Genomic DNA, 25,160 nt, shown 5'->3' with positions numbered 1-25,160 from the left:
TGTTTTTCCACTTGATTTATTTTTGTAATAAACCAATTAAAAATACAAAAGACAAGGCCCCTAGGTTCAGAGGGCTCCATCACTTAAAAATTTGTCTTTAAATACAAATTCACTCTGTAATATGAATACATATAACATTAGACCTCTAAACATAATGATCTTATATGCATCTATCAAAAATTTGTATGGAAACAAATTAGCTGAAAAAACTTCCTCGTGACATTGAATGTACATTATTTACAATCAAGAAAAGAGCTCTTAGCAGTATTAATTTCAAATACCTGCATCAATTGTATATATTTCCTTTCCCCCTTACAAAATAATCTGAAGTACAAAGCGAGATTGTTAAAACTTCATAGTTGCAAAATGGCATGAAACATTTGCCATTAGCTTCTGTAATTAAATATATCTGGTGTTTTCATATAAAATATAGACATGGCATTGTCCACTGCTGGAATAAATGTTTTGTGTACTCTCAATAGGAGTGTATATTCCATTTTGCACACAAGAGCTTGTGCTGCAAAAACTGCAAGAGGATACCTGGTTATCAAAGTCTAAAACTGGTGTCATTCACCAGTATGGAACAGATACTTGATCGTAAAAATTTAGCGACATGGAATGAAAATGTCCCACACTTAAAATAATTGTTGCTTCAAAGGTTAAGTGATACACATACGGATTAAACAGAAAAGGTTATAATAATGTTATTGCAATGTAAATCGGCAACAGACTGAAAAGCTACAGTAAGAAAGAAGTTTGAAACTTTGGCCAACAACCTCAGGAGAAAGTCTTCTTAAAAAGCATGTTCCTTCATGCTTGTATTTTGAAACGTGAATAATATATAATTTTATTTATATGATAATATTTAGCAATTAACAGAATATCAAAATCCATTCTAAAGCATGAATTCTAACAATTAACTGCAGAAATTAAGTAGCTTTGCCACATCTCGCTTCAGAATCAAATCATATATACATAACTGAAAAGGTCCCATCACATTTTATGAAAATCATCCACAGGGTCTTTTTTCTTTTTCTTTTTTTTTTTAATTTTTTTTTATTTTTTTTAACTTATTAATATGAACTGGGTTCCAATGGCTCATTTTCTTGCTTCACTTGCACGTTAGATTGGAAGCCATTCGAACTGGACACTACCATCACAAATGGTTGCTGCTGCTGCTGCTGCTGCTGCTGGAATCTCTGCTCTGGCTGCTCAGCATCATCTAAAACGTCGCCGTCATCTTCTTTTTCCACTCCTTGTGCCCCCACCTGTTTGGTTTCTGGGGCTTTAATGACCGAGGTGATCACCGTGCCCGAGGGGTGAGCCACCACCTGTGAGCTGCTGGGTGAAAGCGTTACCACGGGGGTGGTGGCACTGAAGGATGGAGATGAAGCCACGTTGACTGTTCCATTGCAAATTGTCTGCACGTTGCTGGTGAGCACCTGCTGAACTTGGGCTGGGCTCAGCACAATTGAGGAAGGAGGTGAGACTGGCTTCTGAGACTGCAGCACCACGTTTTCTTTAAGAACCGTCATGGGCTGTGAAGTGGGAATGGCTTGCAAAATGAATTTTTGGGATGTTGTTGCTGAGGCTGGATCTGTGCTGGCTATCACTGTGGTAAGAGGCACTGTCTGGAGTGTTACAGTGTGCAGCTGCTGATTTCCAGGAGAAACAACCACCGGAACTTGGGTTGGAGTCTGTAAAGTCCTATTAAGATTAGGAAAGATTGTAGGGTCAGAACACATCCACGCTGAGTTATGAAAAATAATTATAGGTTTACTATTTAAAAAATCACAAGAGACTGTAGTATTTCATGTTCCAAAAGAGGTAGCAGTCGCTCTCCTAATAACACAAGACCCCCAATTTCAGCAACACAGTTCTCGAATGGACAAATGATACACTCAGATGCCAAACTGAACAGCCTGCCTTTGAGGTGTTCTGTAGCTCATCAGAAGACCTGGGAATCACATCCAGGATCTCCCTCTCAAGCATCAACCAACATCCTAAACATGACCCACTATACATCTGCCATCCATTTCATGAGGTACCCTAAGTACTCGTAAGTCATGAGCCTAAATAATAAGTCAGGCCTCAATTTTCCTGACATCCATATATACATTTACCTATATATATGCTAAAGTATGCACTGTAATGGTGCATCTAGTCAGGACTCTCTCAGAGTTCCAGGACGCACAGTTCTCAGTCTGCAAGGCTTGTACACTCCCTTCTGGTGAAGCAACTGAACAGAATTTGCTCCCAAAACAACAATTTAATTTAGGAATGATTCCATCCATTGCAGGCTCACAGACTTGGGTACCACATATATGTACAGCTAAAAGGGCAAGGTTAGAAGTTTATCAGTATGAAGTGTCCAATTACTACATATCTAATATATACTAATATATCACTGTATACAACTCTCATGCAACTACTACAACAGACAATGGTGATATAGAGATGTGGCTGGAAAATACACTCCAGTCATGCAAATAAAACCAAGCCAAAACAAACAAAAAAAAGCAAATAATTTCCAGAAGATGGCAAGAAGAAGGGAAAGGTAACTGCTTTGACACCTTCTGACAGATTGCTCCATCTCGCCATGTCATTCTGTCTCTGACAATCTTCTCTTCTGCCTGTCCTCCAAAGCTCACTCAAACCTTCCTGTTTCAGTGTTTTCTCCAGCCTGCCCTCTGCATTTTAGTCTTAAGCTTTTCCTTGTGTTTTCTTGAACATATTTGACATTGAGAGAGAAAAAAACCCAAACTGTCTCCTCCTAGCTTATTCCTACCCCTGCCAAAATCACCTTCAATTTGTACTTTTAATTCCATGCATCCTTTTCCTTCTGAAAATTGGTCCTCAGCTAAACCATAAGGGTTGCCCTACGATACATCTACTGTAGAATATCTTCCCTTCTACCCATGTAGTACCTATTTTTTACAGCTCTGTGAAATCCTACTTGCCAGCATTTAGCCACTGACTAGTTAGACCAGACTCAGCATATCTAAAACTTCAATTTAAAACTGTGTCTTGGCTACTACAGTTACAACAAAAAGCTTCCAAAGCAGGACTTACACGATGCTGCAGCCAAGGGGCAATGTGGACGCAGAGGCTGCTGCTGGCAGTATTCCAACTGCACAAGGAGATGAAGTGCAGTGAAGAGGACAATTTGTAGAGGATTTGTAGAGGATTTCCCAGGTCCCTCTCAGCTCAGTACTCTGGCAAAAGGCCTCTAGCTGAACTCCTACAGATCACTCCAGCAAGAGCAGCCCCAGTAACTCAGTTTGCATATGAGGCTCAGAACATGTCTACACATTTGGGGCTTCATCATTGAATTCTCAGCTCAACAAGCACCTCTTCCCTGAGCATCTTCCAGCTTCCAGTCCCTGCTTCAGGGCCATTTTTTCCCCACCTCCAGTATGGCTTGGCAATACACAGAACAAAAATTAAATTTGTAGCTTTCTCTTCCTCACAAGAAGGGAAAGGTCACACCCAGGATACTTCTATAACAAAAGAAACCCAAATCCTTGCCCATGAGGCCCCTACGCAGGTCTCATCAGAGAAGCCATAATACAAAATTTTTGGACACAAAATTTGATGTGACTGACACCAGATTCAATCTTGTGCTCCTGTGGAGAGAGCCTAAGGAAGAACCTCATGGCAATGGGGGCTCTCTGGAAATGAAGCACCAGCTAGAGTGATGGCTTCTTTATTTCCAGCTTCTGGAGAGCTTGGTGCTGCACAAAAAGTACCAGCAACTGAGCTTGAAGTGCAGGGCTCAGAAGGACAGCACCAAAGCTCACACCAAGTCTGCTAAAGGTTCTCAGTGCTCTTTTCTTTTTAACCCATCAATTTCCCTGGGACCTTAATAGAAAAATCACAAATTTTTGTGTCAGAAGTAGTAACAGGATGAGGGCATCCACTAGCTTTTTAAAAAAAAAAAAAAAAAAAAAAGTAAACTACCTATGGTTTAACAAACTTGCAGTAAAATCAAAATATGACTTAGACACAGCTCAACTCAGGGAAGTCTACAAATACCAGCAATGGAATTTGAACAGTTAAGAAGGAAAGACAACTGTCACGCCATGAAAAAAGCATTAAGAACATCTGAGTAGATACTAAGCCAGCTCTTTAATCCATGAAGAAACTTATTTGAGCCCGAAGGATTAATATCAACTCAATATTTGCAATTTTGAAAATACACAGCTGAATCTACTAGCCTGTGGTGGTGTGCCATGCAAACATTATTTGAGGCTACTTTCTTGGTCTTCAGCTGTTTTAAAGCAAATTAACAAAAATAAAAACTTCTTTCTGCTAAATGGCTGTAAAGGACAACCCCAGAAAGTGTGAACTGGATCTAATCAATGCAGAAGGAATTCTGCAAATCAGTAAGAACAACAGCTCTGACAGGACTGACCCAGAGCATTTGTGATTAATATTTGTGCACAGATATTTAGCCATTTTATTTCTCCTAGAAGCAAGTCCCATACCTATACATCATACTGTGACTAATAATTTACTCCAGGTGTTCTATCTTCTCCATCAGTCAAGATATACATAAGCATGAACATACACACACATGTATACAGACACACAGAGTGTCAATGCTGGAGGGAAAGCATGCAGCAGACATCTGTACAGGTACAGGATTCGGTAGCACACAGCACCATAAACACGTTTTTATTTATATTAATGGTGGCCAAGCAAGACATTTGCCTTAAATGGTAAGACTATTTGTCTGTTTACAGAGTAAAAATCTACCTGCTCTATTTGGCTTGAATATCACTGAAAAAAAATAGAGGTTTGGTTAATTGCTTCACCCGTTTTGTTTTTTTAAAAGAAAATACACACTACTCTAGGTATTAACCGAGGTTAACACTGGGCTAGATTATTTTAGGTGCTTTGGACTATGTATTTGGTATGGTTCTGAATTTCACTATCAAATAGTGAATTTCACTATCAATTTGCTGATGTCCTTCCTAGTCTAAGGTACAAGTCTATTGGGTGTTTATTTTAAAACTTTGGGATGAGGAACAAGAACATTGAGCAACACCACTGAAAAGGAAATGCTGCCATAAATCAGTCTGATTACAAATGAGAGAAGAACTACAAAAATTCCAAATTCATTTTAACTTGGCAGAAAATGATCATTTCTTTCTTGGTTCATTTGGTACTGTTAACAGCCTAGATTTGTGCAATATCATATTAGCTCATCAAGAGGTAACTAGTGATAAAGCAAACACTAAGTGACAGGCAGGAAAACCGAGTTTATTCAGGATAATTTACATGAAATTTTATGAAGTGGAGAGAGGGAGAAGATACAAAAAAAACTTCCTCTGGAGATACAAACCAGGGTAAACAAAGTACTTCAGAGCAAAATAAGAAAATGAAACCAAGTAATATTAAGAAATACAGAGGGAGCCATAACAGGAGAACTCTCTTTCCAACATACAAATTCTTCAACCTACAGCTATTGGGGAAATTTTAGCCTTGAGATAAATGGACACATTTTCAGGGACTTTCCCCATGTGTTCCACTAACTGCTGGCAAACAACTCGTTCAATCAAGCTAGGAAAAGAAGGGAGATGAAGGGCTGGGATGTGCTTGTCAGAACCTCCTCAGATGCATGAGTTGTGAGGCAACCTCCTTTGAGTGACTATTGGAAGCCAAATGCAGCTCAGGAGGCTCGACTGTCACTGAGAACTGTTTCACAGCTGCACTCAAGTACATAATCCTCAGAGTTGTCAACACATTCCTCAGTCCTGACCCCCAGAGCATCACTGCCATAGCAACTGCCCCTTGAACAGCACAAGCCATGCAGACAGGAGCTGCTGAGCAGCCCAGGGGGAGACATCCATGAGAGATGGAAAGGCACTTGATGCCTTCCTGCTCAGTCTGAACACAGCCTCCTCCAAAAGGAGGGCAGAACTTGCTTGTTCTTGTTGGGCTCTTTGCCTGGACAAGATAATATTTTGTCATAAGGACAGAGACAGAGGATTCAACTTTCAAGCTTGGTGTCCCTTCTACTGGCCCATGCAGTCATATGGTCTTCTTTCCAGAATTTTTCAAAACTGCTTGGTCGCATGAATTAAAACTCAGAAACTTCGGTAAGAAAGAGCTGAAAAAAATTTCACATCTTTCAAAATTGACAAAGACAGGTAAAGAGAGCTCCTGTGGACAGCTTCTCACTGTGCAGAAACAAAATTGACCTGTCTAGATGACTGTGAAGTCTCATCTGCCATAAACAGCCTTCTTCCTATCTACGGCAGAAATTAAATCTGAAATGGGCTTAGGGAAATGTCTCCTCAGCTGCAGGAAAACCAAACAAAAATGTTCAGTTATAACCAAAGTCTTAGCTGCACTGGACATTGTCCCTGTTGTAAATGTGTTCTGAGAAACAGATGCTGTTGTAAGCTAAATAAGCTTCTTGGAGAAGCCCACTGAGAGCACATCAGCCTATTTCTGACCAACACCTCCCTCAGGAAGGACACTTTCCTCACCATCCACAAACCTGAGACACAGTCAAGCATTCACTTAAGAGATGACAAAGATCAACTCTTTACAACAATCACCTGCTTCCCTCCTTTTGGGGAAGGCTACAGCAGGAGTGAGCCAGATCCAACAGTAATTTCTTAGGCACATCTCCTAGTGTGTTGAAAAGCTTCTAGTGCAGACATGAAGACCCAAATTTTGCACTGATGGATTCCTACTGTCTAACTGCAAACAGAACCAAAGCACGTGCACCCAGTGCTGGCTGATCACAGTAAGACCTCCCAAACATTAGCCATTAGCAGTTGTTTCCAGTTTAAGTCCTCAGCTGACATTGTGTGTTCCTTCATGTTCCTCATCAAGTCCTAGGGAGCCCTAGTGAGCTCTTAACTCAGGCTGATACCTGTGCCAGTTTTTGTTCAGCATACCTATGGGAACAGCAGAGAAGGGATGCACTACAACATTAGATGACATCATGCAGATTTGATTCTCATTGCTATTGAGGGAAAAAGGACTGAAAGCAGATGGTTGATACAAAATCTCAGTAGGACAGACTGCCTGCCTATGTCTGTGTGCTAATGCAAGCTCAAGCAAACCCAATATAGATAGGGTGTAAAAGTATGATTACAGAGCATAATGGTGACATTGACTGCACAAGTTACACAAGCTAATGTCTACACATGGCACAAGATGAAGCCACTTAATTTGAAACAGCAGCTGTAATCACATTTTCACAATTCATAAACTCATGCTAGACAAATCTGTCTATTTTTCAGCATCAGCAGAGCTGCAGTCAGACCACCAATTCCTCAAAGCCTGGGCACAGAAGCTGATTATGGAATAACAGCCGAAAGCACATGTGTTTGCTGGGGGCAGACATGACTTGCAAAGGTAATTCCCTCTGCTGATGGGGACAATCCACCGTGTTGGCACATTGCTGGCTTCATCACTGTTCTTACACAGAATTCTCATGCCCAGAAAAAAAACAATTCACCTTCAGCTACTTCCTTCTTCTCTTGAATGAGGATCTGGCCACTGCGGTCCATGCTTGTCTCACCTTGAGGATGAATTACTGGAACTTTTTCTACCCCAGAGGTTGCAAAAAGGTCAAGATGAAAGCTGTGTCTGATTCATCATGTAGCAGTTCTCCAGAAGTGAACACACAGAGCATATCTCACTGGTCCTCTGTGGTCTGTATTAGCTTTTCCCCCAGCTAAAGAACAGAATCAGGATACTGGTCTTCTAACATGCTCTGTCCAAGCTATCACAGTAACAAAATGACAGTACAGAAAAGAAACAATGAACAGCTAAGTGCAAGTTTCTTGATATACAGAGCTGCCAGCTAGAATATTCAGTTGTGTCCCATACAATCCATAAGAAATAGAGACATATCATTTTAAATTACAACATGATCTTCTCTGAACCATTAGTAACATGAGAAACTCTTTTCACTCCATCCAGAAGAACGTCCATCTTAAATCACTGCTACTGTAGATTAAAGGTATATCTGCAGCCCCAGTCTCATTTAGTAGGGGAGCAATTTAATTGCCCAAATGCATGCACCATAGAGCCCTGTATGATGTCCCAGGCTATACACAACAAGGTAAGTCCCTAGTCTTAGAGACTTCTGAAACAATAGAAGGGATGCCCTTTACGCTCAGAACAACCCAATGAACATGGAGCTGAATCCCAGGCCTGAATTTTGTGCCTCCAAATGCCAAACTAAAAAACAATTACTCCAATAAACTAGATATTCTGGTTAACATGTGTCAGTTATTCTAGGTTAAACAGAACAACTTTTCAAGAATTAAATTCAAAGAGGCCTTTTAATTATAATTGGAAAAAGTTAGAAATAAAATACTCATCCAGAGAGGCACTTTTCATTTTTTGTCTTATCACTGGAAACTTGGGGTGCCAAATTCAGCTCCCAGTTACAGGACTGTAAAATACAGTAACTGTGCTTGCATCCAATGAGGCAGTGGTTAGACCCACAGAATGGCGGAGAGTTTGCAATTCCAAATATTCCCACTGGATATACCAGATGTTTTCCCTGGTCAGCAAAACCCAGTTTGCATGACCTGACCCTGCCCCAGCCCCATTTCCCAAGCCTGGTTTAGCACCACATCACAGCCTTTTTGTTTAAGCACTAGTGCTGAAGATGAGCTGTAATTTCCCCAGCCACTTCTTGCCTCCTGCATAAAGCAGCACCAAAGCTTGTACAAAAAGCCACTCAAAAACTATCCAAAAACCAAGACCTTTCCAATTTGAAGCAGGACACTATCATCCTCTGAAAGCACACAAAACTCTATGTGAGTTTTTTTGCAAGTATAAACAAAACCACTGCCCATCTCCTGCACACAACCAACCCCTGATTTTCAGTCTGTTTCTTTGAGGAACACAAAGGTGGTTGCCACACCCTCCCAGTGATGCTCTGGGAGGAGACTGTACCAGGCAATGCTGCCCAGCACAGGGGAGGGATGGTGACACAAGCCTTTCACCACATTCTTGAAATATGATTCTTTTACCCAGTTCCTCAGCAGAGAATATGCACATGTATTCTTCTCTGAAGGATATGGTTAAGTTTAAGAAGACAATTGTTTTGTCCTCAAAAATCTGCCATGTTTTCTCTCTAGTATGTGGTTAATACAATTTTTTTCATCTCACAACGCAACAGAAGCAAATTGCTGCAGAGGGAAGGACATTTATATGAATAAAACTTCAGAAGCTACATTGCTTAAGATAAGTTATACGGGTCCAAGATGTTCATACTTCAGGGCAGAGCCCAAACACTAACCAGGATGTGTTGGAAAAATTTCTGGGTACCACACTCAAACCCTGGCTGCCCTTTCTCCAAAATGACCTTGCTATCTACGTGCCCCAGAAACTAAAGCTGCTATTTGTCCTCATGCTTCCTTATAAAAGTCCTATAAAGTGATTCCAACAACAACCCTACAGAGAATGTGCATGCATCAGAAGGTTTGTCAGCTTTTTTTCTATAATGGCAGTTGTACATTTTTTAATCACCTGGACCATTTGTTTTATCTCACATGGAAATCCCACCACAGAAATTCAGAACATGTACACAAACATACTGAACCACTAGAGAGAGATTTATGGCTGCTTGAACAAACAAACCCCAAATCCAGTTCCTTTGTTTTAATCTTATTATGAAACAAGACTTAAAACACATGCTTCAAGAAATGTCCAGTGTGTCCTCTGACCTCACCAAACTATTTCAAGTCCACAGTTTGAAACTGAGTAGAAATGTATCTGTCATAAACTGTGTCTTTAGAGCCTGGAATGGGCAGTGACTTTTCACAAACTAGAGCCTGAGTATGGGCACAGGACTTACCAGCACGTTAGTTTGCAGCTTGGCCAATCCTGGTTAAAAGTACATCAAAAAAATCTAGGTTATAGTTTTTATTTTCATTTTAACTGTGCTCAGACACCTTAGTACATTCTTTCTTAATTAGCAATACTTCTAAACCACTCAGTAATTACATAGGGTACAGAAAAGATCCAGTGGGTTGGTTGTTTTTTTTTTTTTCCTTCATTTGAGGTACTTTGTCATCTTACCCAAGAAAAGTACAATTGCAGACTTTGGAATAATGTTTTCAGTCACAAACACGAAATCAGAACTGATGCAACACAGAACTCTAAGGCTCTAAGGCTTCTGCTTCATTCAGAGTTCACACATGTATCATCTCTGCTACTTTTTTTTCCCCCTTAGCTTATTGCCCAAGGTCTCATTGTGAAATACTGTAATGCAATAACTGGATGTCACAAAGTCACAGAGCAGCTTTCCAAATGTTAGGCTGGACTTTTTGCCTTCATGCCTTATTAGGACTTAGATACTCAGATACTGTTGTTACCATTTTTATACCATCTGTATTGTTGATGCTGTTTTTGATACATATAATCTAGTGTAGGTCTAGCCTAGAGCTACTTAACTCTCTAAACTGCTGAGCAAACAGGCTGGGAAGGGATCCAGCACAAGTCCTGTGAGGTGAGGCTGAGGGAGCTGGGGCTGTTCAGCCTGGAGAAGAGGAGGCTCAGGGGAGACCTCATCACTCTCTACAACTCCCTGAAAGGAGGGGGTAGCCAGGGGGCGGTTGGTCTCTTTTCCCAGGCAACTCTCAGCAAGACAAGAGGGCACGGTCTCAAGTTGTGCCAGGGGAGGTTTAGGTTGGACATTAGAAAGAATTTCTTTACTGAGAGGGTGATCAGACATTGGAATGGGCTGCCCAGGGAAGTGGTGGATTCTCCATCCCTGGAGATATTTAAAAAGAGACTGGATGTGGCACTCAGTGCCATGGGCTGGGAACTGCAGCGGTAGTGGATCAAGGGTTGGACTTGATGATCTCTGAGGTCCCTTCCAACCCGGATGATTCTGTGATTCTATGAACTCTCCCCCTACTAATGTTTAATATGATTGTTCTACTGACTTAAGCTTAAATATAGCTTAAATTATGTCTGTACTGATTTCTTCTCACTGTATTGCCCTAGTCACTTTTTACAATTTACAACTAATTAAATCCTCCATCAACCCTGAAATCATAGGCTTGTACTGTACCGAGTAACATCATTCCAGCTTTAAAAGCTTAGAAAACACATCACCCTGATGCAGATTTTTATTGATTTTCTAAAAAAATTCCAAAACTTAGTATTTTTTAAATTTTGTCAAAATCTTTAAACAATAAATTTTTCACATAAATTTCTGATCAAATATAATATTTTCTTTCCCTATGTACACTCCAAGCTAAATCCAGTTGGTTAAGACAGTAAGAAATTTAATATATTGCCTGTTTAAAAAGAAGAACCCCCCATTTTTTTTTACAGTGCATACCAGTAACTATGATAAGGATTTTTGCTTTCCTGGCTCAGTGTATTTATTCCCTTGCAAACTTTACTAACCACTGAATTTCTCTTTACAAAGTGATTGTGTGTGTGTGTGTGTGTGTGTTGCAGCATGAATGAAAACATTTCATAATTTTAAGTTAATTTTAGAAAAAGAGGATTCAACCTAGGAAGTCCAGGGATAATTTTAACAATTTCCTTTTTTACCCCAAGTAAAGAAGAGATAATATAACTATTTTCTTGATTGAAATGGCAGTCTTGGTTTGTCATTTCTTATATTTAAGTCTTCAGCTTCCTCAGCCAGTTGATCAGTCTCCTGAAGTATTTCATATTTATTTTATTATATCAGTCACTGGAGCCTAATCTTCAGTTCTTTCATTCCTTCTGAAAAACTTAGCTGCTACTGCTATTCTGGACTTTCCTTTTATATCAGTGGAGTTTTAATAACTGACTTGCTTATGCAACATCCCTCAAGTAGCACAGATGAGAGACCCAAACTTATTCTTCGTAAACAAAGACATTATTTGGTCTCCTTACTTATGTCTGTCAGAACTGCCTGGTTAAGCCCAGACAGTCACTATCACTCCAAATCCACTGATGGCTCTGGATGCAATTTTCAAAGGAAGGAATACAGGAAGAGGGCAGGAAACAGGTTTATTGCCATTTTGCAGCACAAAATGACAACCATTATTATAGCAGTGACATTAACACAGCCAATCTCAAAAAAAAAAAACCCAAAACCCCAAAAACCAAAGCTAATTACATCCTGAAGCTTTCCTGAAACAGCTTTAAGGTGCAGAATTACCATCTACAACTCTGACATTCCTGTGAAGGGTCTAGATTACAAGGACATTTCTTTGGTTTAAGTCTTCTGTAGTCAGTGGAGATGAGCAAGCTCTATCAGGGGATGTCTCAGCCTATGGGTAAAAACAGGTTCCAGAGATTGTTTTAAAGCCTCTTCAATTATTATGCTGCTATTAATGTATAGGTGGCAGAGGACCCATGATGCTTAAGTGCTGTGTAATGTTATCCAGCTGACTTAACAAATTAAGCAAGGAAGCATGACTGTCTCCCAGTGCAGACTGCAGATACACAACTCCCATGACATTATTCTGTTAATTGATACCTAAAATCAAAAGAACATGCTGTTGTAACAGTGGCAAAATGCTAGAGAGTTTTCCCCTGTTTAAACTGTAGACAATAGAGAAGATGAAAGAGATGAAAAAAAATTCCTAAGAAGAAAAATTAAGAAGTAAAGAGGAAAATCTTTTTGAAGGGATTATGCAGACAGACCATGTATAATTCAAAAGAGAAGACACCAAGCAGTCAGTAAAAAAGCAGAGGTATGAAAATACCATCTCTGTTGCAGGACAGAACTGCTTATAAAATTTTTTAATAAAAGTAGTGTATTTTCCCTCTCTACAAGATTTGCATCAGGCCAAATACCACAGGAAGGAAGCACTTTCTTCCACTGAAGGCAAAACATTTAGGAGCACAGACATCACAGTATGCTGCAGGAACTCGCAGCTCCTAGGATCAGCCACAAAGACACCATTTCACTTCAACCACGCTGGGAGACAAGTGATTTTTTTTTTTGGTTTTTTTTGAAGCCTGACAAAGAATCTAATGTATCTAGCCACCATCCAGTGATTTTATGATTATTCATAGGTTTATTTTCTGTGCACTTTCTTACCTTATGTTCTGAACCGAGGGATTTAACGTTTCATCCGGAACATTACTGGTCACAGCTGCACGTCCTTCTGTGAGGGATGGTAATGACTGCATTACATGAACTGTCCGAAAAAGCTGAGTGGGATGTACTGACTGAGGGGACTGCATTGTCCTCAAAACTTCTGAAGTCAATCCAGGTGTCTGCTGCTGTACAACTTCTATGTGCTCCTTCAGCTTAGCAGGCTTCGAGTTTCCTGTTTTTAGCACTGCGGTCGATCCCCCTTTTGTTCCCACGTTTGCAGATGCTCTTGATCTGCTTGTCTGGGTTCTGTTGGCCACAGGAGTTGAAAGCAGAGTTGAATCTGAAGATTCAGTGCTAGGGCTTGCATCTTCATCATCTATATAGACGAGATCTTTTGGCATTTCTTTAAATTGATACACTAGGCGTTGACCTTCTACTTTAGCCAGTATTCCTCTTTGGTAATAGTATCTGTTTAAACCATACACACATCCAGTTACACTGTGTTTTTTACCAAAATAACAAACTAAATAATTAAAAAAAAAAAAAAAAAAAAAGAATTAAAAAGAAGGCAACAAAACCTCTTGAAAATAAGACCAGCAGTAACAAGTGGAAGCTTAAGTTGAAGTGCCTAGTTTCTTCATTATAAGGATGTGGCCAATGAAATAGCATATTTTTTTCCTCAAATGACTTTCTTTTACTGGTATTTCAACCTTGGATTACTCTGAGGAGAAAGAGAACTCCATGGCAGCTCTGCTATCAACTCACACACCTTAAAAGCTGCATGAAACTTGTAATTTTCCTCTTGACTCACACAGTTTTTTCAGTCACCTGAATTCATGCTTATTCATCAGTAACCACAGGCAGACATCTGAGCTACACCAAAGCAAAGGCAACAGGAGAGCACTCCTTCTGTTATATTTACCAATTAATATGACAATTTGAAATTATCCACACTGCCATCAGGGGTGAAAGGAGATGAAATGCATAGCTGCTCAGGTGGACAATTATTTACCAGTGTGTGAGACTGAAGCTTCATGGATGTCTACTTATTTCTGCACAGTCTTTTGTGTATGGGAATAATCCCAGCCTGACAGGCAGAGACAAATGAGATTTTTCAGACTGTCTGTACACGCAAGTTATAAGTGCACCCAGGCCTGAACTCTAAAACTGTGTCTTCCACTGGAAACAGGATGATTTGCAACAAGTAAAAATAATATCACTAATACACCTGATTTTGATTTTTTTTAGAGAAAGAAGAAGCATATTTTAAGCAAAAAGTTCTGCTCTTCTCATGTGGAATCTCAAGTCTCATGCTTTGCCTGTGGCTGACTCTTAAAATGCATTTTTTTAAGCAACACTGAAAATACTCAAACAACTGATTTGGAGCTGAGGTTAGGAAGGGTTACTTTTAGTTAACTTATTTATTTTGCTGAAGTAATTTCTTAATTTCCCAAACTGCTAGAGTACTAACTCTTTACTGTTGTTAAACAAATTTGATGAGGCATTTAATGCATGCACAAACTAACACAGCAAAAATAAGGTATTATTAAAAAAGCACATACCTGAGAGCTCTACCCATTGTTTCATAGTTCATGTCAGGTTTATTTTTGTGTTTTCCCCACAACCTGGACACAGCCTTTGAATCTACCAGTTTGAAAATGCCCTTCTCTCTTTGAGTCCACTTGATATATTTAGGACATGTAGCTTTGTCCTGAAGCAGTGCTAGTAAGAATTCCCAGAGATAAATTGTGTTTCCTAAAATGAAAGTATTTCAAGACAAAAGAAAAAAAAAAAAAAGAAAGAAAAAATATTTGACTGAATTTTCTTAGTGCTGTAAATATTTCAAAATTAAGAAGCTGGTATCTTTACAAGTAAACTGTATCATCAAGACTATAAAACAGTGATGGAAGGGCATGGGAAGGGATTCTTCTTGGTTATAATCTGGGTGCTCAAACTCCCCAGCCACTGTCTGTAACCTGCAGAGTCAGGTATCAGTCAACCTACAGTAACCCCCTCCAGCAACCAACTCAGACAGCTTTGATCACCCCTCCTGCCTAATCCATTTACAGAAGCAGTCATCATTGCTTTCCCTCAAACAGAAACATGTTCAGGTCCAGCCTCTGAGAATGCTGGAAATTAAGCTCTTGCTTAAATAATTTGCTGAACTGAGGTGAGTGTTATAATCCTTTAAAAGGCTAAACAAAATCCTCACTTTTAACAAATAGATATATATGGGGCAATCAGTGGCATGTGCTGAGGTAGACAAACCTTCAAGAATAGGGTTCAGAAAAAGATTATTTTTTTAAATCCAGTGAATGCTTGCACCTTCTGGTAGACAACACTTAAATTGTATTTTTTAAACAAGCAGGCACAAACACATAAGGAAACCCATCACATCTTTGGTGTTTACCACATATGAAGAAACTAAAGTAAAGTCACAGATTGCGAAAACTTAAAACTACTAAAAAATTTGCACATTCTTTTTTTCCAAAAGCACATTTAAGGAGTCTAAATTCATGTAACTAATGAGAACCTTTTTACTGCTTTTTTAAGGCTTTTGATGTTCTTTTGGACACTTGAAGCTGCACATAAGCTTCTCAGTGATATGCTGCTAGCCTGAGAAAGGAACAAAAAATTTGCATGGAAGTATCATGTCTCACAAGTAGCTGTGCAAAAACACAGCAAGGACAATGTGTTCATATCTCTTAAATTTCAGAAAAAATGATGCACCAGTGCACCAGAAAGTGACAGGAATCTCTTTTTTTTAGCTTCAATTTAACTCTGCAGTATTTTCAACTTAAATAATCACCATGCTGAACTTTATTTTAACAAGACTCCAAGTCTTAAATTAAAACTCCCATACTACTTTATTATAAAATCTGTCTTTTCAATATATTCAGCAAGGCCATGACAGAACTGGCAGTTCAAAATGTTAACAGCTCCTTCAGCAGGTGGAAACTGGAAAAATGAGCATCCCTAGAGAAAAAAAAAAATGCTGCCTTTGCAACAGATCTCTCCCAGTTTACATAAAAGTCAGTCTGTTTGCCTTTGGATACCCCAAAGGCAAAGGTTAAGGCTGCTTAGACAAGATACAAAGTCAGCCAGGAGTGAGACCATTACCAGCCACCTACCACCTAAACCAGAGTGCTTTTTGTTGTAGCTTAGTCTAGAGGCTAAAAATGCTCAGCTGCTTCAAGACAGCCTGAAAATTTGTCACTGCTTAGTCACTGAAATTCACTGTGAAGAGGACTGTCTGCACACTTGCTTTATTTGCAGGCAGACTTTTTAACCCCCTGCAAGTCACAGCAGAAAAAACCTGTGGAAAACTCAGTTTTCTACATACATCACATCAAGTAATTATATGGAGGGTGTGGTATTTTAGCATACAAGTGCCCCTTAGGGGAACACTGAGAGCCAGGCAAGATTTTCCAGCTGCTTCCCTGTCATGGCTGCTGATACTAATATCCTTTTAACTTCAATTGCAGGTTCCTCAAAATATTACAAATGCTTTTGTGGTAGCTTTTTTCCTAACAGGCAGTAGTTTCAGGCAACATGCTCTTTTTTAATTCCTTTTGAACTAGCAATCTTGTAACAATGGACAAATGTGAAATATGGTGTACCCTTGCTATTATCAACAGAAACATTAGATTCTTCTGCCTTTTAATTTTATGGCTAGTTGCTTTATTATTTTCTGTAATTTCATTTGAGCATTGCTTTGAGGTCCCTCAAAGTTTTTTTTACCTAAAAATCAGGTTTCAATTTTTATTTTTTTTTTAAACACAGCAACAATGCTTACTCAAAATTGCTGGCATTAACCTGTAAAATATTTATGGCCTTCAAAGAGGTCTATTTCCTGTTATTGCAGAAAATCCCTCTTCAAAAGAAAAAACAAAAAACTACCCATACTCATTTTTCAGAGTAGCTATTTTTTTTTTATTTCAAGGGAGTCTGACCATTCTTATATCAACACCTTCCAGGTTTGCCTGGGCTCCCCTTCTGGCAAGTATTCCTCACAGGCAAATGCATCAGGCCTTGGGTGTGTGTGCAGTTGCTTGTGGTGACACAGAGGATGCTCATTTCCTGCTCCCACTGGACACAGCAAAAACTGTGTTTTGGGGCACCAGGCTGCCATACAAACACCTGTCTGGACATGGGTGCTGGACCCTATAGCAAGCAACTGAGCTGCTGACAAAACTAACAGGCACTACTGAATAGTTCAGTCTGGAGGAGATTATTTATTTTATCAGTTAAGTGGTATTTGTTTTCTTTCTTCCTTTTAGACACAGGAGGAGTGAAAGAAGTATCCAAAACTTATGTTTTCTGCCAAGTCTTCAAGCTGCATTGTAACTTTCCTCAAAATTTAGAGATTGGTACTTTCTGCTGCCAGCTTGCAGCCTTGATTAGCTCCTCATTCAGAATTAGACACACACAGAAGGAAAACATTTCCAAAGAACATCTGTCAAAATAACCAGAGCCCAAGAAACCCTAATACAATGCAAAGCACTCCCCAAGACTTCATTCAAAACACAGCAGCCTCTGCAAGAGCTTGAAGAGTTTCCAAGAACTTGTTGCTAAAGTGACAAGTACATTATTCTCCTTAGGAACTGAGTATTTCACTGATTTCTCACTTGCTTTAAGATGAGATGTTAACTACAACTGAGCTTAAGACCTGATTTTTAAATCTCAAGAAAATTAGTAAACATTTTCTTTCTACATCACAAATGTTTTCCTTTAAGGGCACTAAGACACAATGTTCTTTTAAGACCATCAGTGAGAACTCCTTCACTTACCCTTTCCATCTTTGCTTTTCTTTTTCACAGATATGTTTGGCGTTGTAGTAGGGGACTCAGGACGAGATGGTTTTGGCTTCTTCCCTGAAATAAACCACTAGGAAGTCAAAATGCAGCTTAAAAAAAAAAAAAAAAAAAAAAAGAAATAAAAAAAGAACAAGGACATAAAAAGGGAAGAGATTTGTTTCCCCATTTCAGAGAGGATTCAATTCCTAGTAAGTCAGGAGCTCTTGTTCTGCAGGAAACTTTTTCTATTTCTACAGCAGGATTAGATCCCCCTATGTTTTTCGTGTCCTTCTAGTAAAGAAGTGGAAACTTCTGCTTGTTCAAAACCCAAGTACCTTGGAAATTTTTGTGGCTTTTTAGGTACTTTAAAAGCACTTAAAACAGTAGAGATGAGAAGAACAAGCTATTAACTATGAGCAAGAGTTTAAAGAGGAAAAGCTATATAAAATAGAAATCATTATCTTGTTCACTAATCACCAAAATGGAACCATGAGATAAAAAAAGATCATCTGGCTGTTTAATAGATTAGAAGTCTCTGCTAACAGCAGCAAACTATATTGTGAGTGAAGAAAATGTTCTTCAGTCTGATTGTCTTTTACACCTTTCTCAACCGTTGGTACAGGTAAAGGAAAGTAAGCTTGTTTTTTAAGACCAATGGACTCCATAACAGGCTCTGAAAAGAGCACCAGTTGCTAAAGTTGTAAGCATGGTGGCTTTAACTGGTGAGGAAGACTGAAAAGAAGAAATTAGTTACAATTCCTAACAATGGCATCCTGGATTGTGTCAGGAGTGGTGTGGCCAGCAGGACTAGAGATGTAATTCTCCTCCTGCACTCACCACTGGTGAAGCCTCACCTGAAGTACTGTGTACAAGTTCTGGGCCCCTCACTTCAAGAATAATATTGAGGTGCTGGAGTGGGTCCAGAGGAGAGGAATGAGGCTGGTGAAGGGACTAAAGGGAAAGTCTTGTAAGGAGACAGTCTTGTCTTAGCCAGTGATCTGCTGAGTTGCATGAGGATGGGAGGGAAGAAATCCTACAATACTGTTTTTTTCACGTATTATCATTTATATCTCCACATAAAAGGAGATAAAGAACTACTGCAGCACATTTTTAGCAGCTTTGCTCCACACACCATTATTGGCTCCAGATACGTCTGTTTTCCCTAAAATGTCTAGATTAAGCCACTCTTGTATAGATCAGATTCTACTGCACAAGAAGTCTGTCAGGGTAACTTTGTCTAAGTGTTTTCCTACCCTGAGAGTTGTGTCATGGGAAGACTCTGTTGGATGCTCATCTCACTTCCCCTCTTGAACAGGTGTAAATGCACACCATTAGAGAGCAGGGAGTGTTACTCTGAGGTAACTGAGTACATTATGTCCAAATGGGATCAGGTCTTAAAAGAAAAAATGTAGATAAAGGCTCAGTTAGATCATGACAGAACTACCAGTGGTCATCTTCAGGAAACATAAGTATCAAGCACATATAATTTATGCACTTCTGATTAGGGATAACCTAGACTACTAAACATGAATACTACTGCTGCAGCAGTTCCAGGCTCTCTTACCTCAGGCTAGACTGCTTCAAGACATCCTACATGAACTATCCTCTACCACAAGCCCAGCCAAAGCTAGAAATAAGTGAAGAATGTGGAACTTGTTTACAGAAAGTTATTGATGTTACTGCCCTGTATTTGGGCTAGAGATATTTACAATGATGGCTTTAGACTACAATGTGAGGTATCATCTCTAGGCACTGACTGATGCCATCAAAACCACAGTTAACAAAGACACACAACATGTGTTTCCTTTGTGTAAAAGATGTTTTCTGGAAGTGCATTAAGCTTTAGCACTCTTCCTCCTTTGTTTCAATAAAGCAGGAATTTTTCACCTTCCAGAGAACATCACTACAATTCTTTTTAGGAGAGAATTTTAAAAGAAGAAAGATGAAGAATGTTCAAGAGCTAAGACTTACGTGGGGCTACTGTAATTCTGTATAGCTAATTAAATTTATAATTGGCATTTCCACTTTCCTATTTCCATGGCTACAAAAACAGTTCAGAAAATCATGCTACAAATGGATGGGGTATGTAGAAAGTGAGATGCTCATCCTGATTAACTATTTTATACCACACTAGAAAAAGCTCAATACACTTTCTTGCACTGTTTTCAGTGGGTTGTATAATGTATGTAAAAATACTACAAACAGTATATATCTAAGATAAGTGTATATATAACTTATATTACCACCTACTGCCAGATGCGACCCTTAAAAAAATTAACATAAATGAAGATATTAGTATAGCATATCTCTTAAGCTTCTGTCTTTGACATCTCTCTGGTTTTTTCTGTTCTCCTGCCCGATCCATAGTTTGGCAGCTCAGACATTCATGAGTACAAACATGCTGAACATGGGTTTGGAGTTGAGCAGCTGGACGGATTCATCTCTCCTGCTGCAGCAATACAGCCCTAAGCAAAGGAAGTGAAATCACCCCATCACTCCTGGAGAACATTTTCTTGGGGAAGCTCTACTTCACAGTGTCATTCTGGCTCAGTTAGCTGGCAATGCTCTGCAAGATGTAACCCTGTAAGTTTAGCTGATGGGTTATATCTGTTAGAGTGATATAAAATCATGAGTGGTATGGATAAGGTAGAATGACCAAGGTGCTGTTCCATACTACAGAATTGACAACAGGAAGAGATACAGATTGAACTTTAAAAAACAAAACCCAAAAGAACCACACACACTAGATGCCATCCTGAAGTGCACGACAAAATTAGCAACAATTTGCAGTAATTATTGTACACCAGTGCCTTACGAATCCCTGGACATTTTGAAGTAACACTTCAGCATCACTCAGACCATACACCATCTACTTCATCAAGTCTCAACTTCATTGGAAACTGGCAGTTACTGAAAGACTAAGCTGATGCATTTTTTCTATATTTTTTCTATCTGATAAAACTGTCAAAAACACACACACACATTTGCTCTGAAGCAACTGGTTTTCTAACCTACAGCTAGGGAGGAGGAAGGAGTGGGAGTAAGCAGCAGCACAACACGAGAGAGGGTATGAAAGCATCAAGCCAAAGAGGTGAAATGTCTGGCAGACATTGGCTCTTTGTTTTGACCCACATAGCAGCCAACATTAAAGAGAAGAAGAAAAAAAAAAAAAAAAAAAAGCCCCAGTTTAAAATTCTCTTACAGTTGGTTATCTCGCAGTAGTTTCCCCAGCAGCACTCTCGGGGCAGCTGCTGGAAGACCTCTCCTCCACAATGGTTTCAGTTCAGCTTTCTTACAGGAATTGGAGACTCCCTGACCCACACCCATCCCTACCAGACCTCGTGACACACACGGGGCTCAGCTGGCTTCCCCAACATCTCCAGAGGCTGATGTGCTCGCTCTCTCTCACAGACAACAACTCCCAACGCTTGGAAGCAGCAGCAAAAATGCACTCTCATTCAGCAGGAGCCCTCTTCTGAAAGGCTTTTATTCCACAGGGGAACCTATCAGAGTCCTAATGCTCCAATTCAGCCCTAGGATTAGCACCAGAAACTTAACTCTCTTAGGTTATTTATCTTTTTTTGAATTTGCTGCAACAATTCCTTACATCTGCCCCCACTGCATGACTCTTTCTGCTGTAGACATCAGCTTCAAGACCTCTGACAGGATCCACACTGAAGCAGGGTGGGAAAACAGGAGCAGAAGGTCTGACAAACACCATTTCATTACTCTTTGGCACAGCACTGACTCCAATAGAACATCATTCACTGGACACTGTGCATTATCTACCACAAATGGGTATTTACCACAGCATGCAGTTATTTAAAAAAAAAATAAAATTGTACCATTCATATTCAAGAAAAGCTAAAAACCCCTCCTTATTCTCATCCCATATTCTGAAAAGATAAAGAACCTTAAGTTGAAATTGAGTAAGAGCTAATTAGAGTGCTTCAGATTCAGACACAAAAGCTCTATAGCTTGCATTGCAATTCTGCAAGAAGATACAAGCAGATATAAGCAATGAGCAGAGATTCATGTTTCCTGTGGGATAAGCCTTCACTGCTAACTCTCCAACATTATCAATGTCTAAGCACCAGTATCTGTGCTCAAGCCACCCAGTGAGAAAATGCTTTCTCTGCATTTCTAGCTGAGCCTGTTCATTTGCCCCTGTACTCAGCGCTGGTGAGGCCACACCTGGAGTCCTGTGTCCAGTTCTGGGCCCCTCAGTTTAGGAAGGATATCGAGGTCCTGGAGCAGGTCCAAAGGAGGGCAACCAGGCTGGTGAAGGGACTCGAGCACAGATCCTATGAGGAGAGGCTGAGGGAGCTGGGGCTGTTCAGCCTGGAGAAGAGGAGGCTCAGGGGAGACCTCATCACTCTCTACAACTCCCTGAAAGGAGGGGGTAGCCAGGGGGGGGTTGGTCTCTTTTCCCAGGCAATTCTCAGCAAGACAAGAGGGCACGGTCTCAAGTTGTGCCAGGGGAGGTTTAGGTTGGACATTAGAAAGAATTTCTTTACTGAGAGGGTGATCAGGCATTGGAATGGGCTGCCCAGGGAAGTGGTGGATTCTCCATCCCTGGAGATATTTAAAAAGAGACTGGATGTGGCACTCAGTGCCATGGGCTGGGAACTGCAGCGGTAGTGGATCAAGGGTTGGACTTGATGATCTCTGAGGTCCCTTCCAACCCAGCCAATTCTATGATTCTATGATTTATTTTGACCTGACACCCAGAACTGTTCCAGACAGGGGAGGAGAGCGTGCCATCAATGCTCTCCCTACTCCACACCACTGCTCTCCAGCAGCATCTTACCTTTTTTCTTCTTTGGTTGTTCAAATTCTGGAGTCTCTGGTGACTCAGCATAAGGGTCTGGAGCTTGGTGTACTTCCACCACCTCAGGGATCCCATCAAGTGTGACTGACACGTGTGTAATAGGAGCCACAATATCATCATCTTCAGTTGCACCAAACATGGTTGCTTAAGAGAAAGGGGCAATAGGAATATTTTCACATATCCACCAGGACTTTAAAACGCTGTTTTTTACACCAAAGATTTAAACATATAATACAATAAAACTGTGACATTTAAGGCCCTCATAGGAGAGATGAGTTCATAAAGGGAATATATCTCCCCACAGTTTTTGCACATGCAGAAGCACTATTAAAATAGAACAACTTAAAGATATAATCCATTCCCCCCAAAAGCAAAATTATTTGGTGATTTCCCATTTTTATTCATATTTAAGGCAATCTGCAGATGTAAGTGTATATTCTTTTATCTGATTAACAAACAGACTAATCTTTTATCAGCTGAACAAAACACTCCAATCTAAACCACTCGACTTCATTCACACTTTCCCTTTGCAATTTATCTGTTCAACTCTGGCATAGCAATTAAATCCTTCACTGGATACAAAAGTGGATTTCTGATATCCAAACTATGTATATAAAAGTCTACCTAGAAGTGAAATAATCTTACCAATTCCATGCAACTGAATTCCACTGAATCCCTCCTCTCACAAATAAACAAGGCAAATAGAGATTGGATTTGCTTTCACAAAAAAACTTACTTATTCTTTTTTCATCCAACATAGGACCAGGGGAGTCCATATTGAGAAGTGCTTCAGCAGCCTCGATTGTTTCCATTGTTTCATCTCCATTATGACAAGATGCTTCAACTAAAAGCAAGAGAGAAAAATTAACTCTGAACAAGCTACAAACTAGACTTTAAGCTTAACATGAAATTTATACCTATTTCATTTCTAGGAAAAAAAAAAAGTGGTCATATTTTACTATATGAGTAGTAACAGGTTAGCTGGGGAGAAAAGGCACACTGCAGTATCATTTATTTGATACACTACATTTTTCAGATTGTATGTGTTTAAAAAAAAATCCAAATTCAACACAAATCCTTTGTTTCTGCCTCATCTTTCTAACCCCTTTCTCTTCATTGATCAAGCACATGAAATAAAACACAGCCCCCATGAACCCTAAGAAATATCACTACCACAAACAATATTACAGACAGTATCCACTGATAAAACAATATTGTTAATTTCTTCTTATGATTGTCCAAAGGAAGTGAATTCTATAATTAAGAGGTGAGCACCAAACCCATCTTGTTATTTATCCTGGAAGACAGACAAGAAAATATTCCATAACTGCTATTAGAGAGCATATGATCTAAAGGTGTAATTGAATCTTAAACCATTCAAATCCAGCCAGCTAAGAGTTGAGGCTCCAGAAACACACTGGAGAGCAAATATAAAATACAAAAACCAACACATAGGCCTGTTAAACTTTAAAAAAATTTTTACTATTAGACAATCCCTCATCAGTCTCATGAGGGTAGTCATCAGACAAATCTGAAGCTACGCACCAAAAAATCCAATAAAAATTGCATAATAACAGCTGTCTAAGAAGATAATACTGGTTTGACTGGAGAAGCACCTCACCAGAGAATTCTGTTCAAAATAATTGTAGCATGACAAATAAGTTAGATGTTAGCTCCAGCACCTGGCACCCTAAACTTTAGGACTGTTATACACATTTTTTCAGCTACTTCTCTTTGTTGGATGGAAAAGCAAAGGACAGGCTTCCTTTGACATGAATTTGAAGCTACATCAGGGAATTGACTTGCATGGATCAAAGAAGTACCAAGGCCTGTATTGGTGTTCCCTCCCCCAATTTACTTTCTCAGGCAGGTAATGAGTCAGCTTCATGCCCTCTCTCTCTGTTCAGTTTTGAGGAATTTTGGGTGGGGCAGCCACACACACACAAAAAAAATCCAACAAAAAAACCAAACCAAAACAAAAAAACTGAAAAAAAAATTTAAAAGAAGAAGAGATAAATTGACTGACAGCAAGCAAAAATGCACCACAGAACACAGTGCAATGCTGGACCTTGAAACATTTCTTTTTTGCATAAAAGTAAGAAGTATATGCCAGAATTTCTATACTTGAAAATAAATAAATAAATGAATCACGGTAACAGCAAAGCACTATGCTCACTATCACTAAACAATCACTAAATTGACAAAAAAACCCAAAACAAACCGAACAAAAAACTGACCAGTTTCACCCCAAATATTTACAGCTGCAGCCACAGCATTAGGAGAGGTCAAAGAGGGATGCAGACATTCACACATCAGCTCTCCCTTCTCCACCCAGCTGTGATTTGACTTACAAGCAGCACATGGAGCTCAGGAGAAGCCTCCTTACATTCTGGATTTTTTTTCTTTACCTTAGTCCTACCATGGCCCAAGCATCACAGAAGCTCAGACGAAGTCAGAATAAAGGAGACAAGTGTTGGGAACCCCCAACCTAGACACC

At 39.6% G+C, this 25,160-nt stretch overlaps 1 protein-coding gene across 6 annotated transcripts in view; it reads right to left on the bottom strand.

The window, feature by feature from the left end:
- Positions 1–25,160, bottom strand: part of ELF1 (E74 like ETS transcription factor 1) — a 90,603-nt gene continuing 65,443 nt past the window's right edge. For all 6 annotated transcript variants that reach the window (XM_071740353.1, XM_071740346.1, XM_071740362.1 and 3 more), the window contains exons 4-9: positions 23,400–23,507; positions 22,643–22,807; positions 17,827–17,910; positions 14,599–14,791; positions 13,037–13,504; positions 1–1,707 (exon numbers count right to left, since the gene is read on the bottom strand). In XM_071740353.1, coding sequence (XP_071596454.1) covers positions 1,074–1,707; positions 13,037–13,504; positions 14,599–14,791; positions 17,827–17,910; positions 22,643–22,807; positions 23,400–23,507 — 1,652 coding nt within the window. In that variant the 3' untranslated portion in view covers positions 1–1,073. The remainder of the gene's footprint in view (positions 1,708–13,036; positions 13,505–14,598; positions 14,792–17,826; positions 17,911–22,642; positions 22,808–23,399; positions 23,508–25,160) is intronic.

This window comes from Heliangelus exortis, chromosome 1 (genome assembly GCF_036169615.1).
Source record: "Heliangelus exortis chromosome 1, bHelExo1.hap1, whole genome shotgun sequence".
NCBI lineage: Eukaryota > Metazoa > Chordata > Aves > Apodiformes > Trochilidae > Heliangelus > Heliangelus exortis.
Note: the sequence above shows the minus strand (reverse complement) of the source record. Positions and strands in the feature narration are given on the sequence as shown.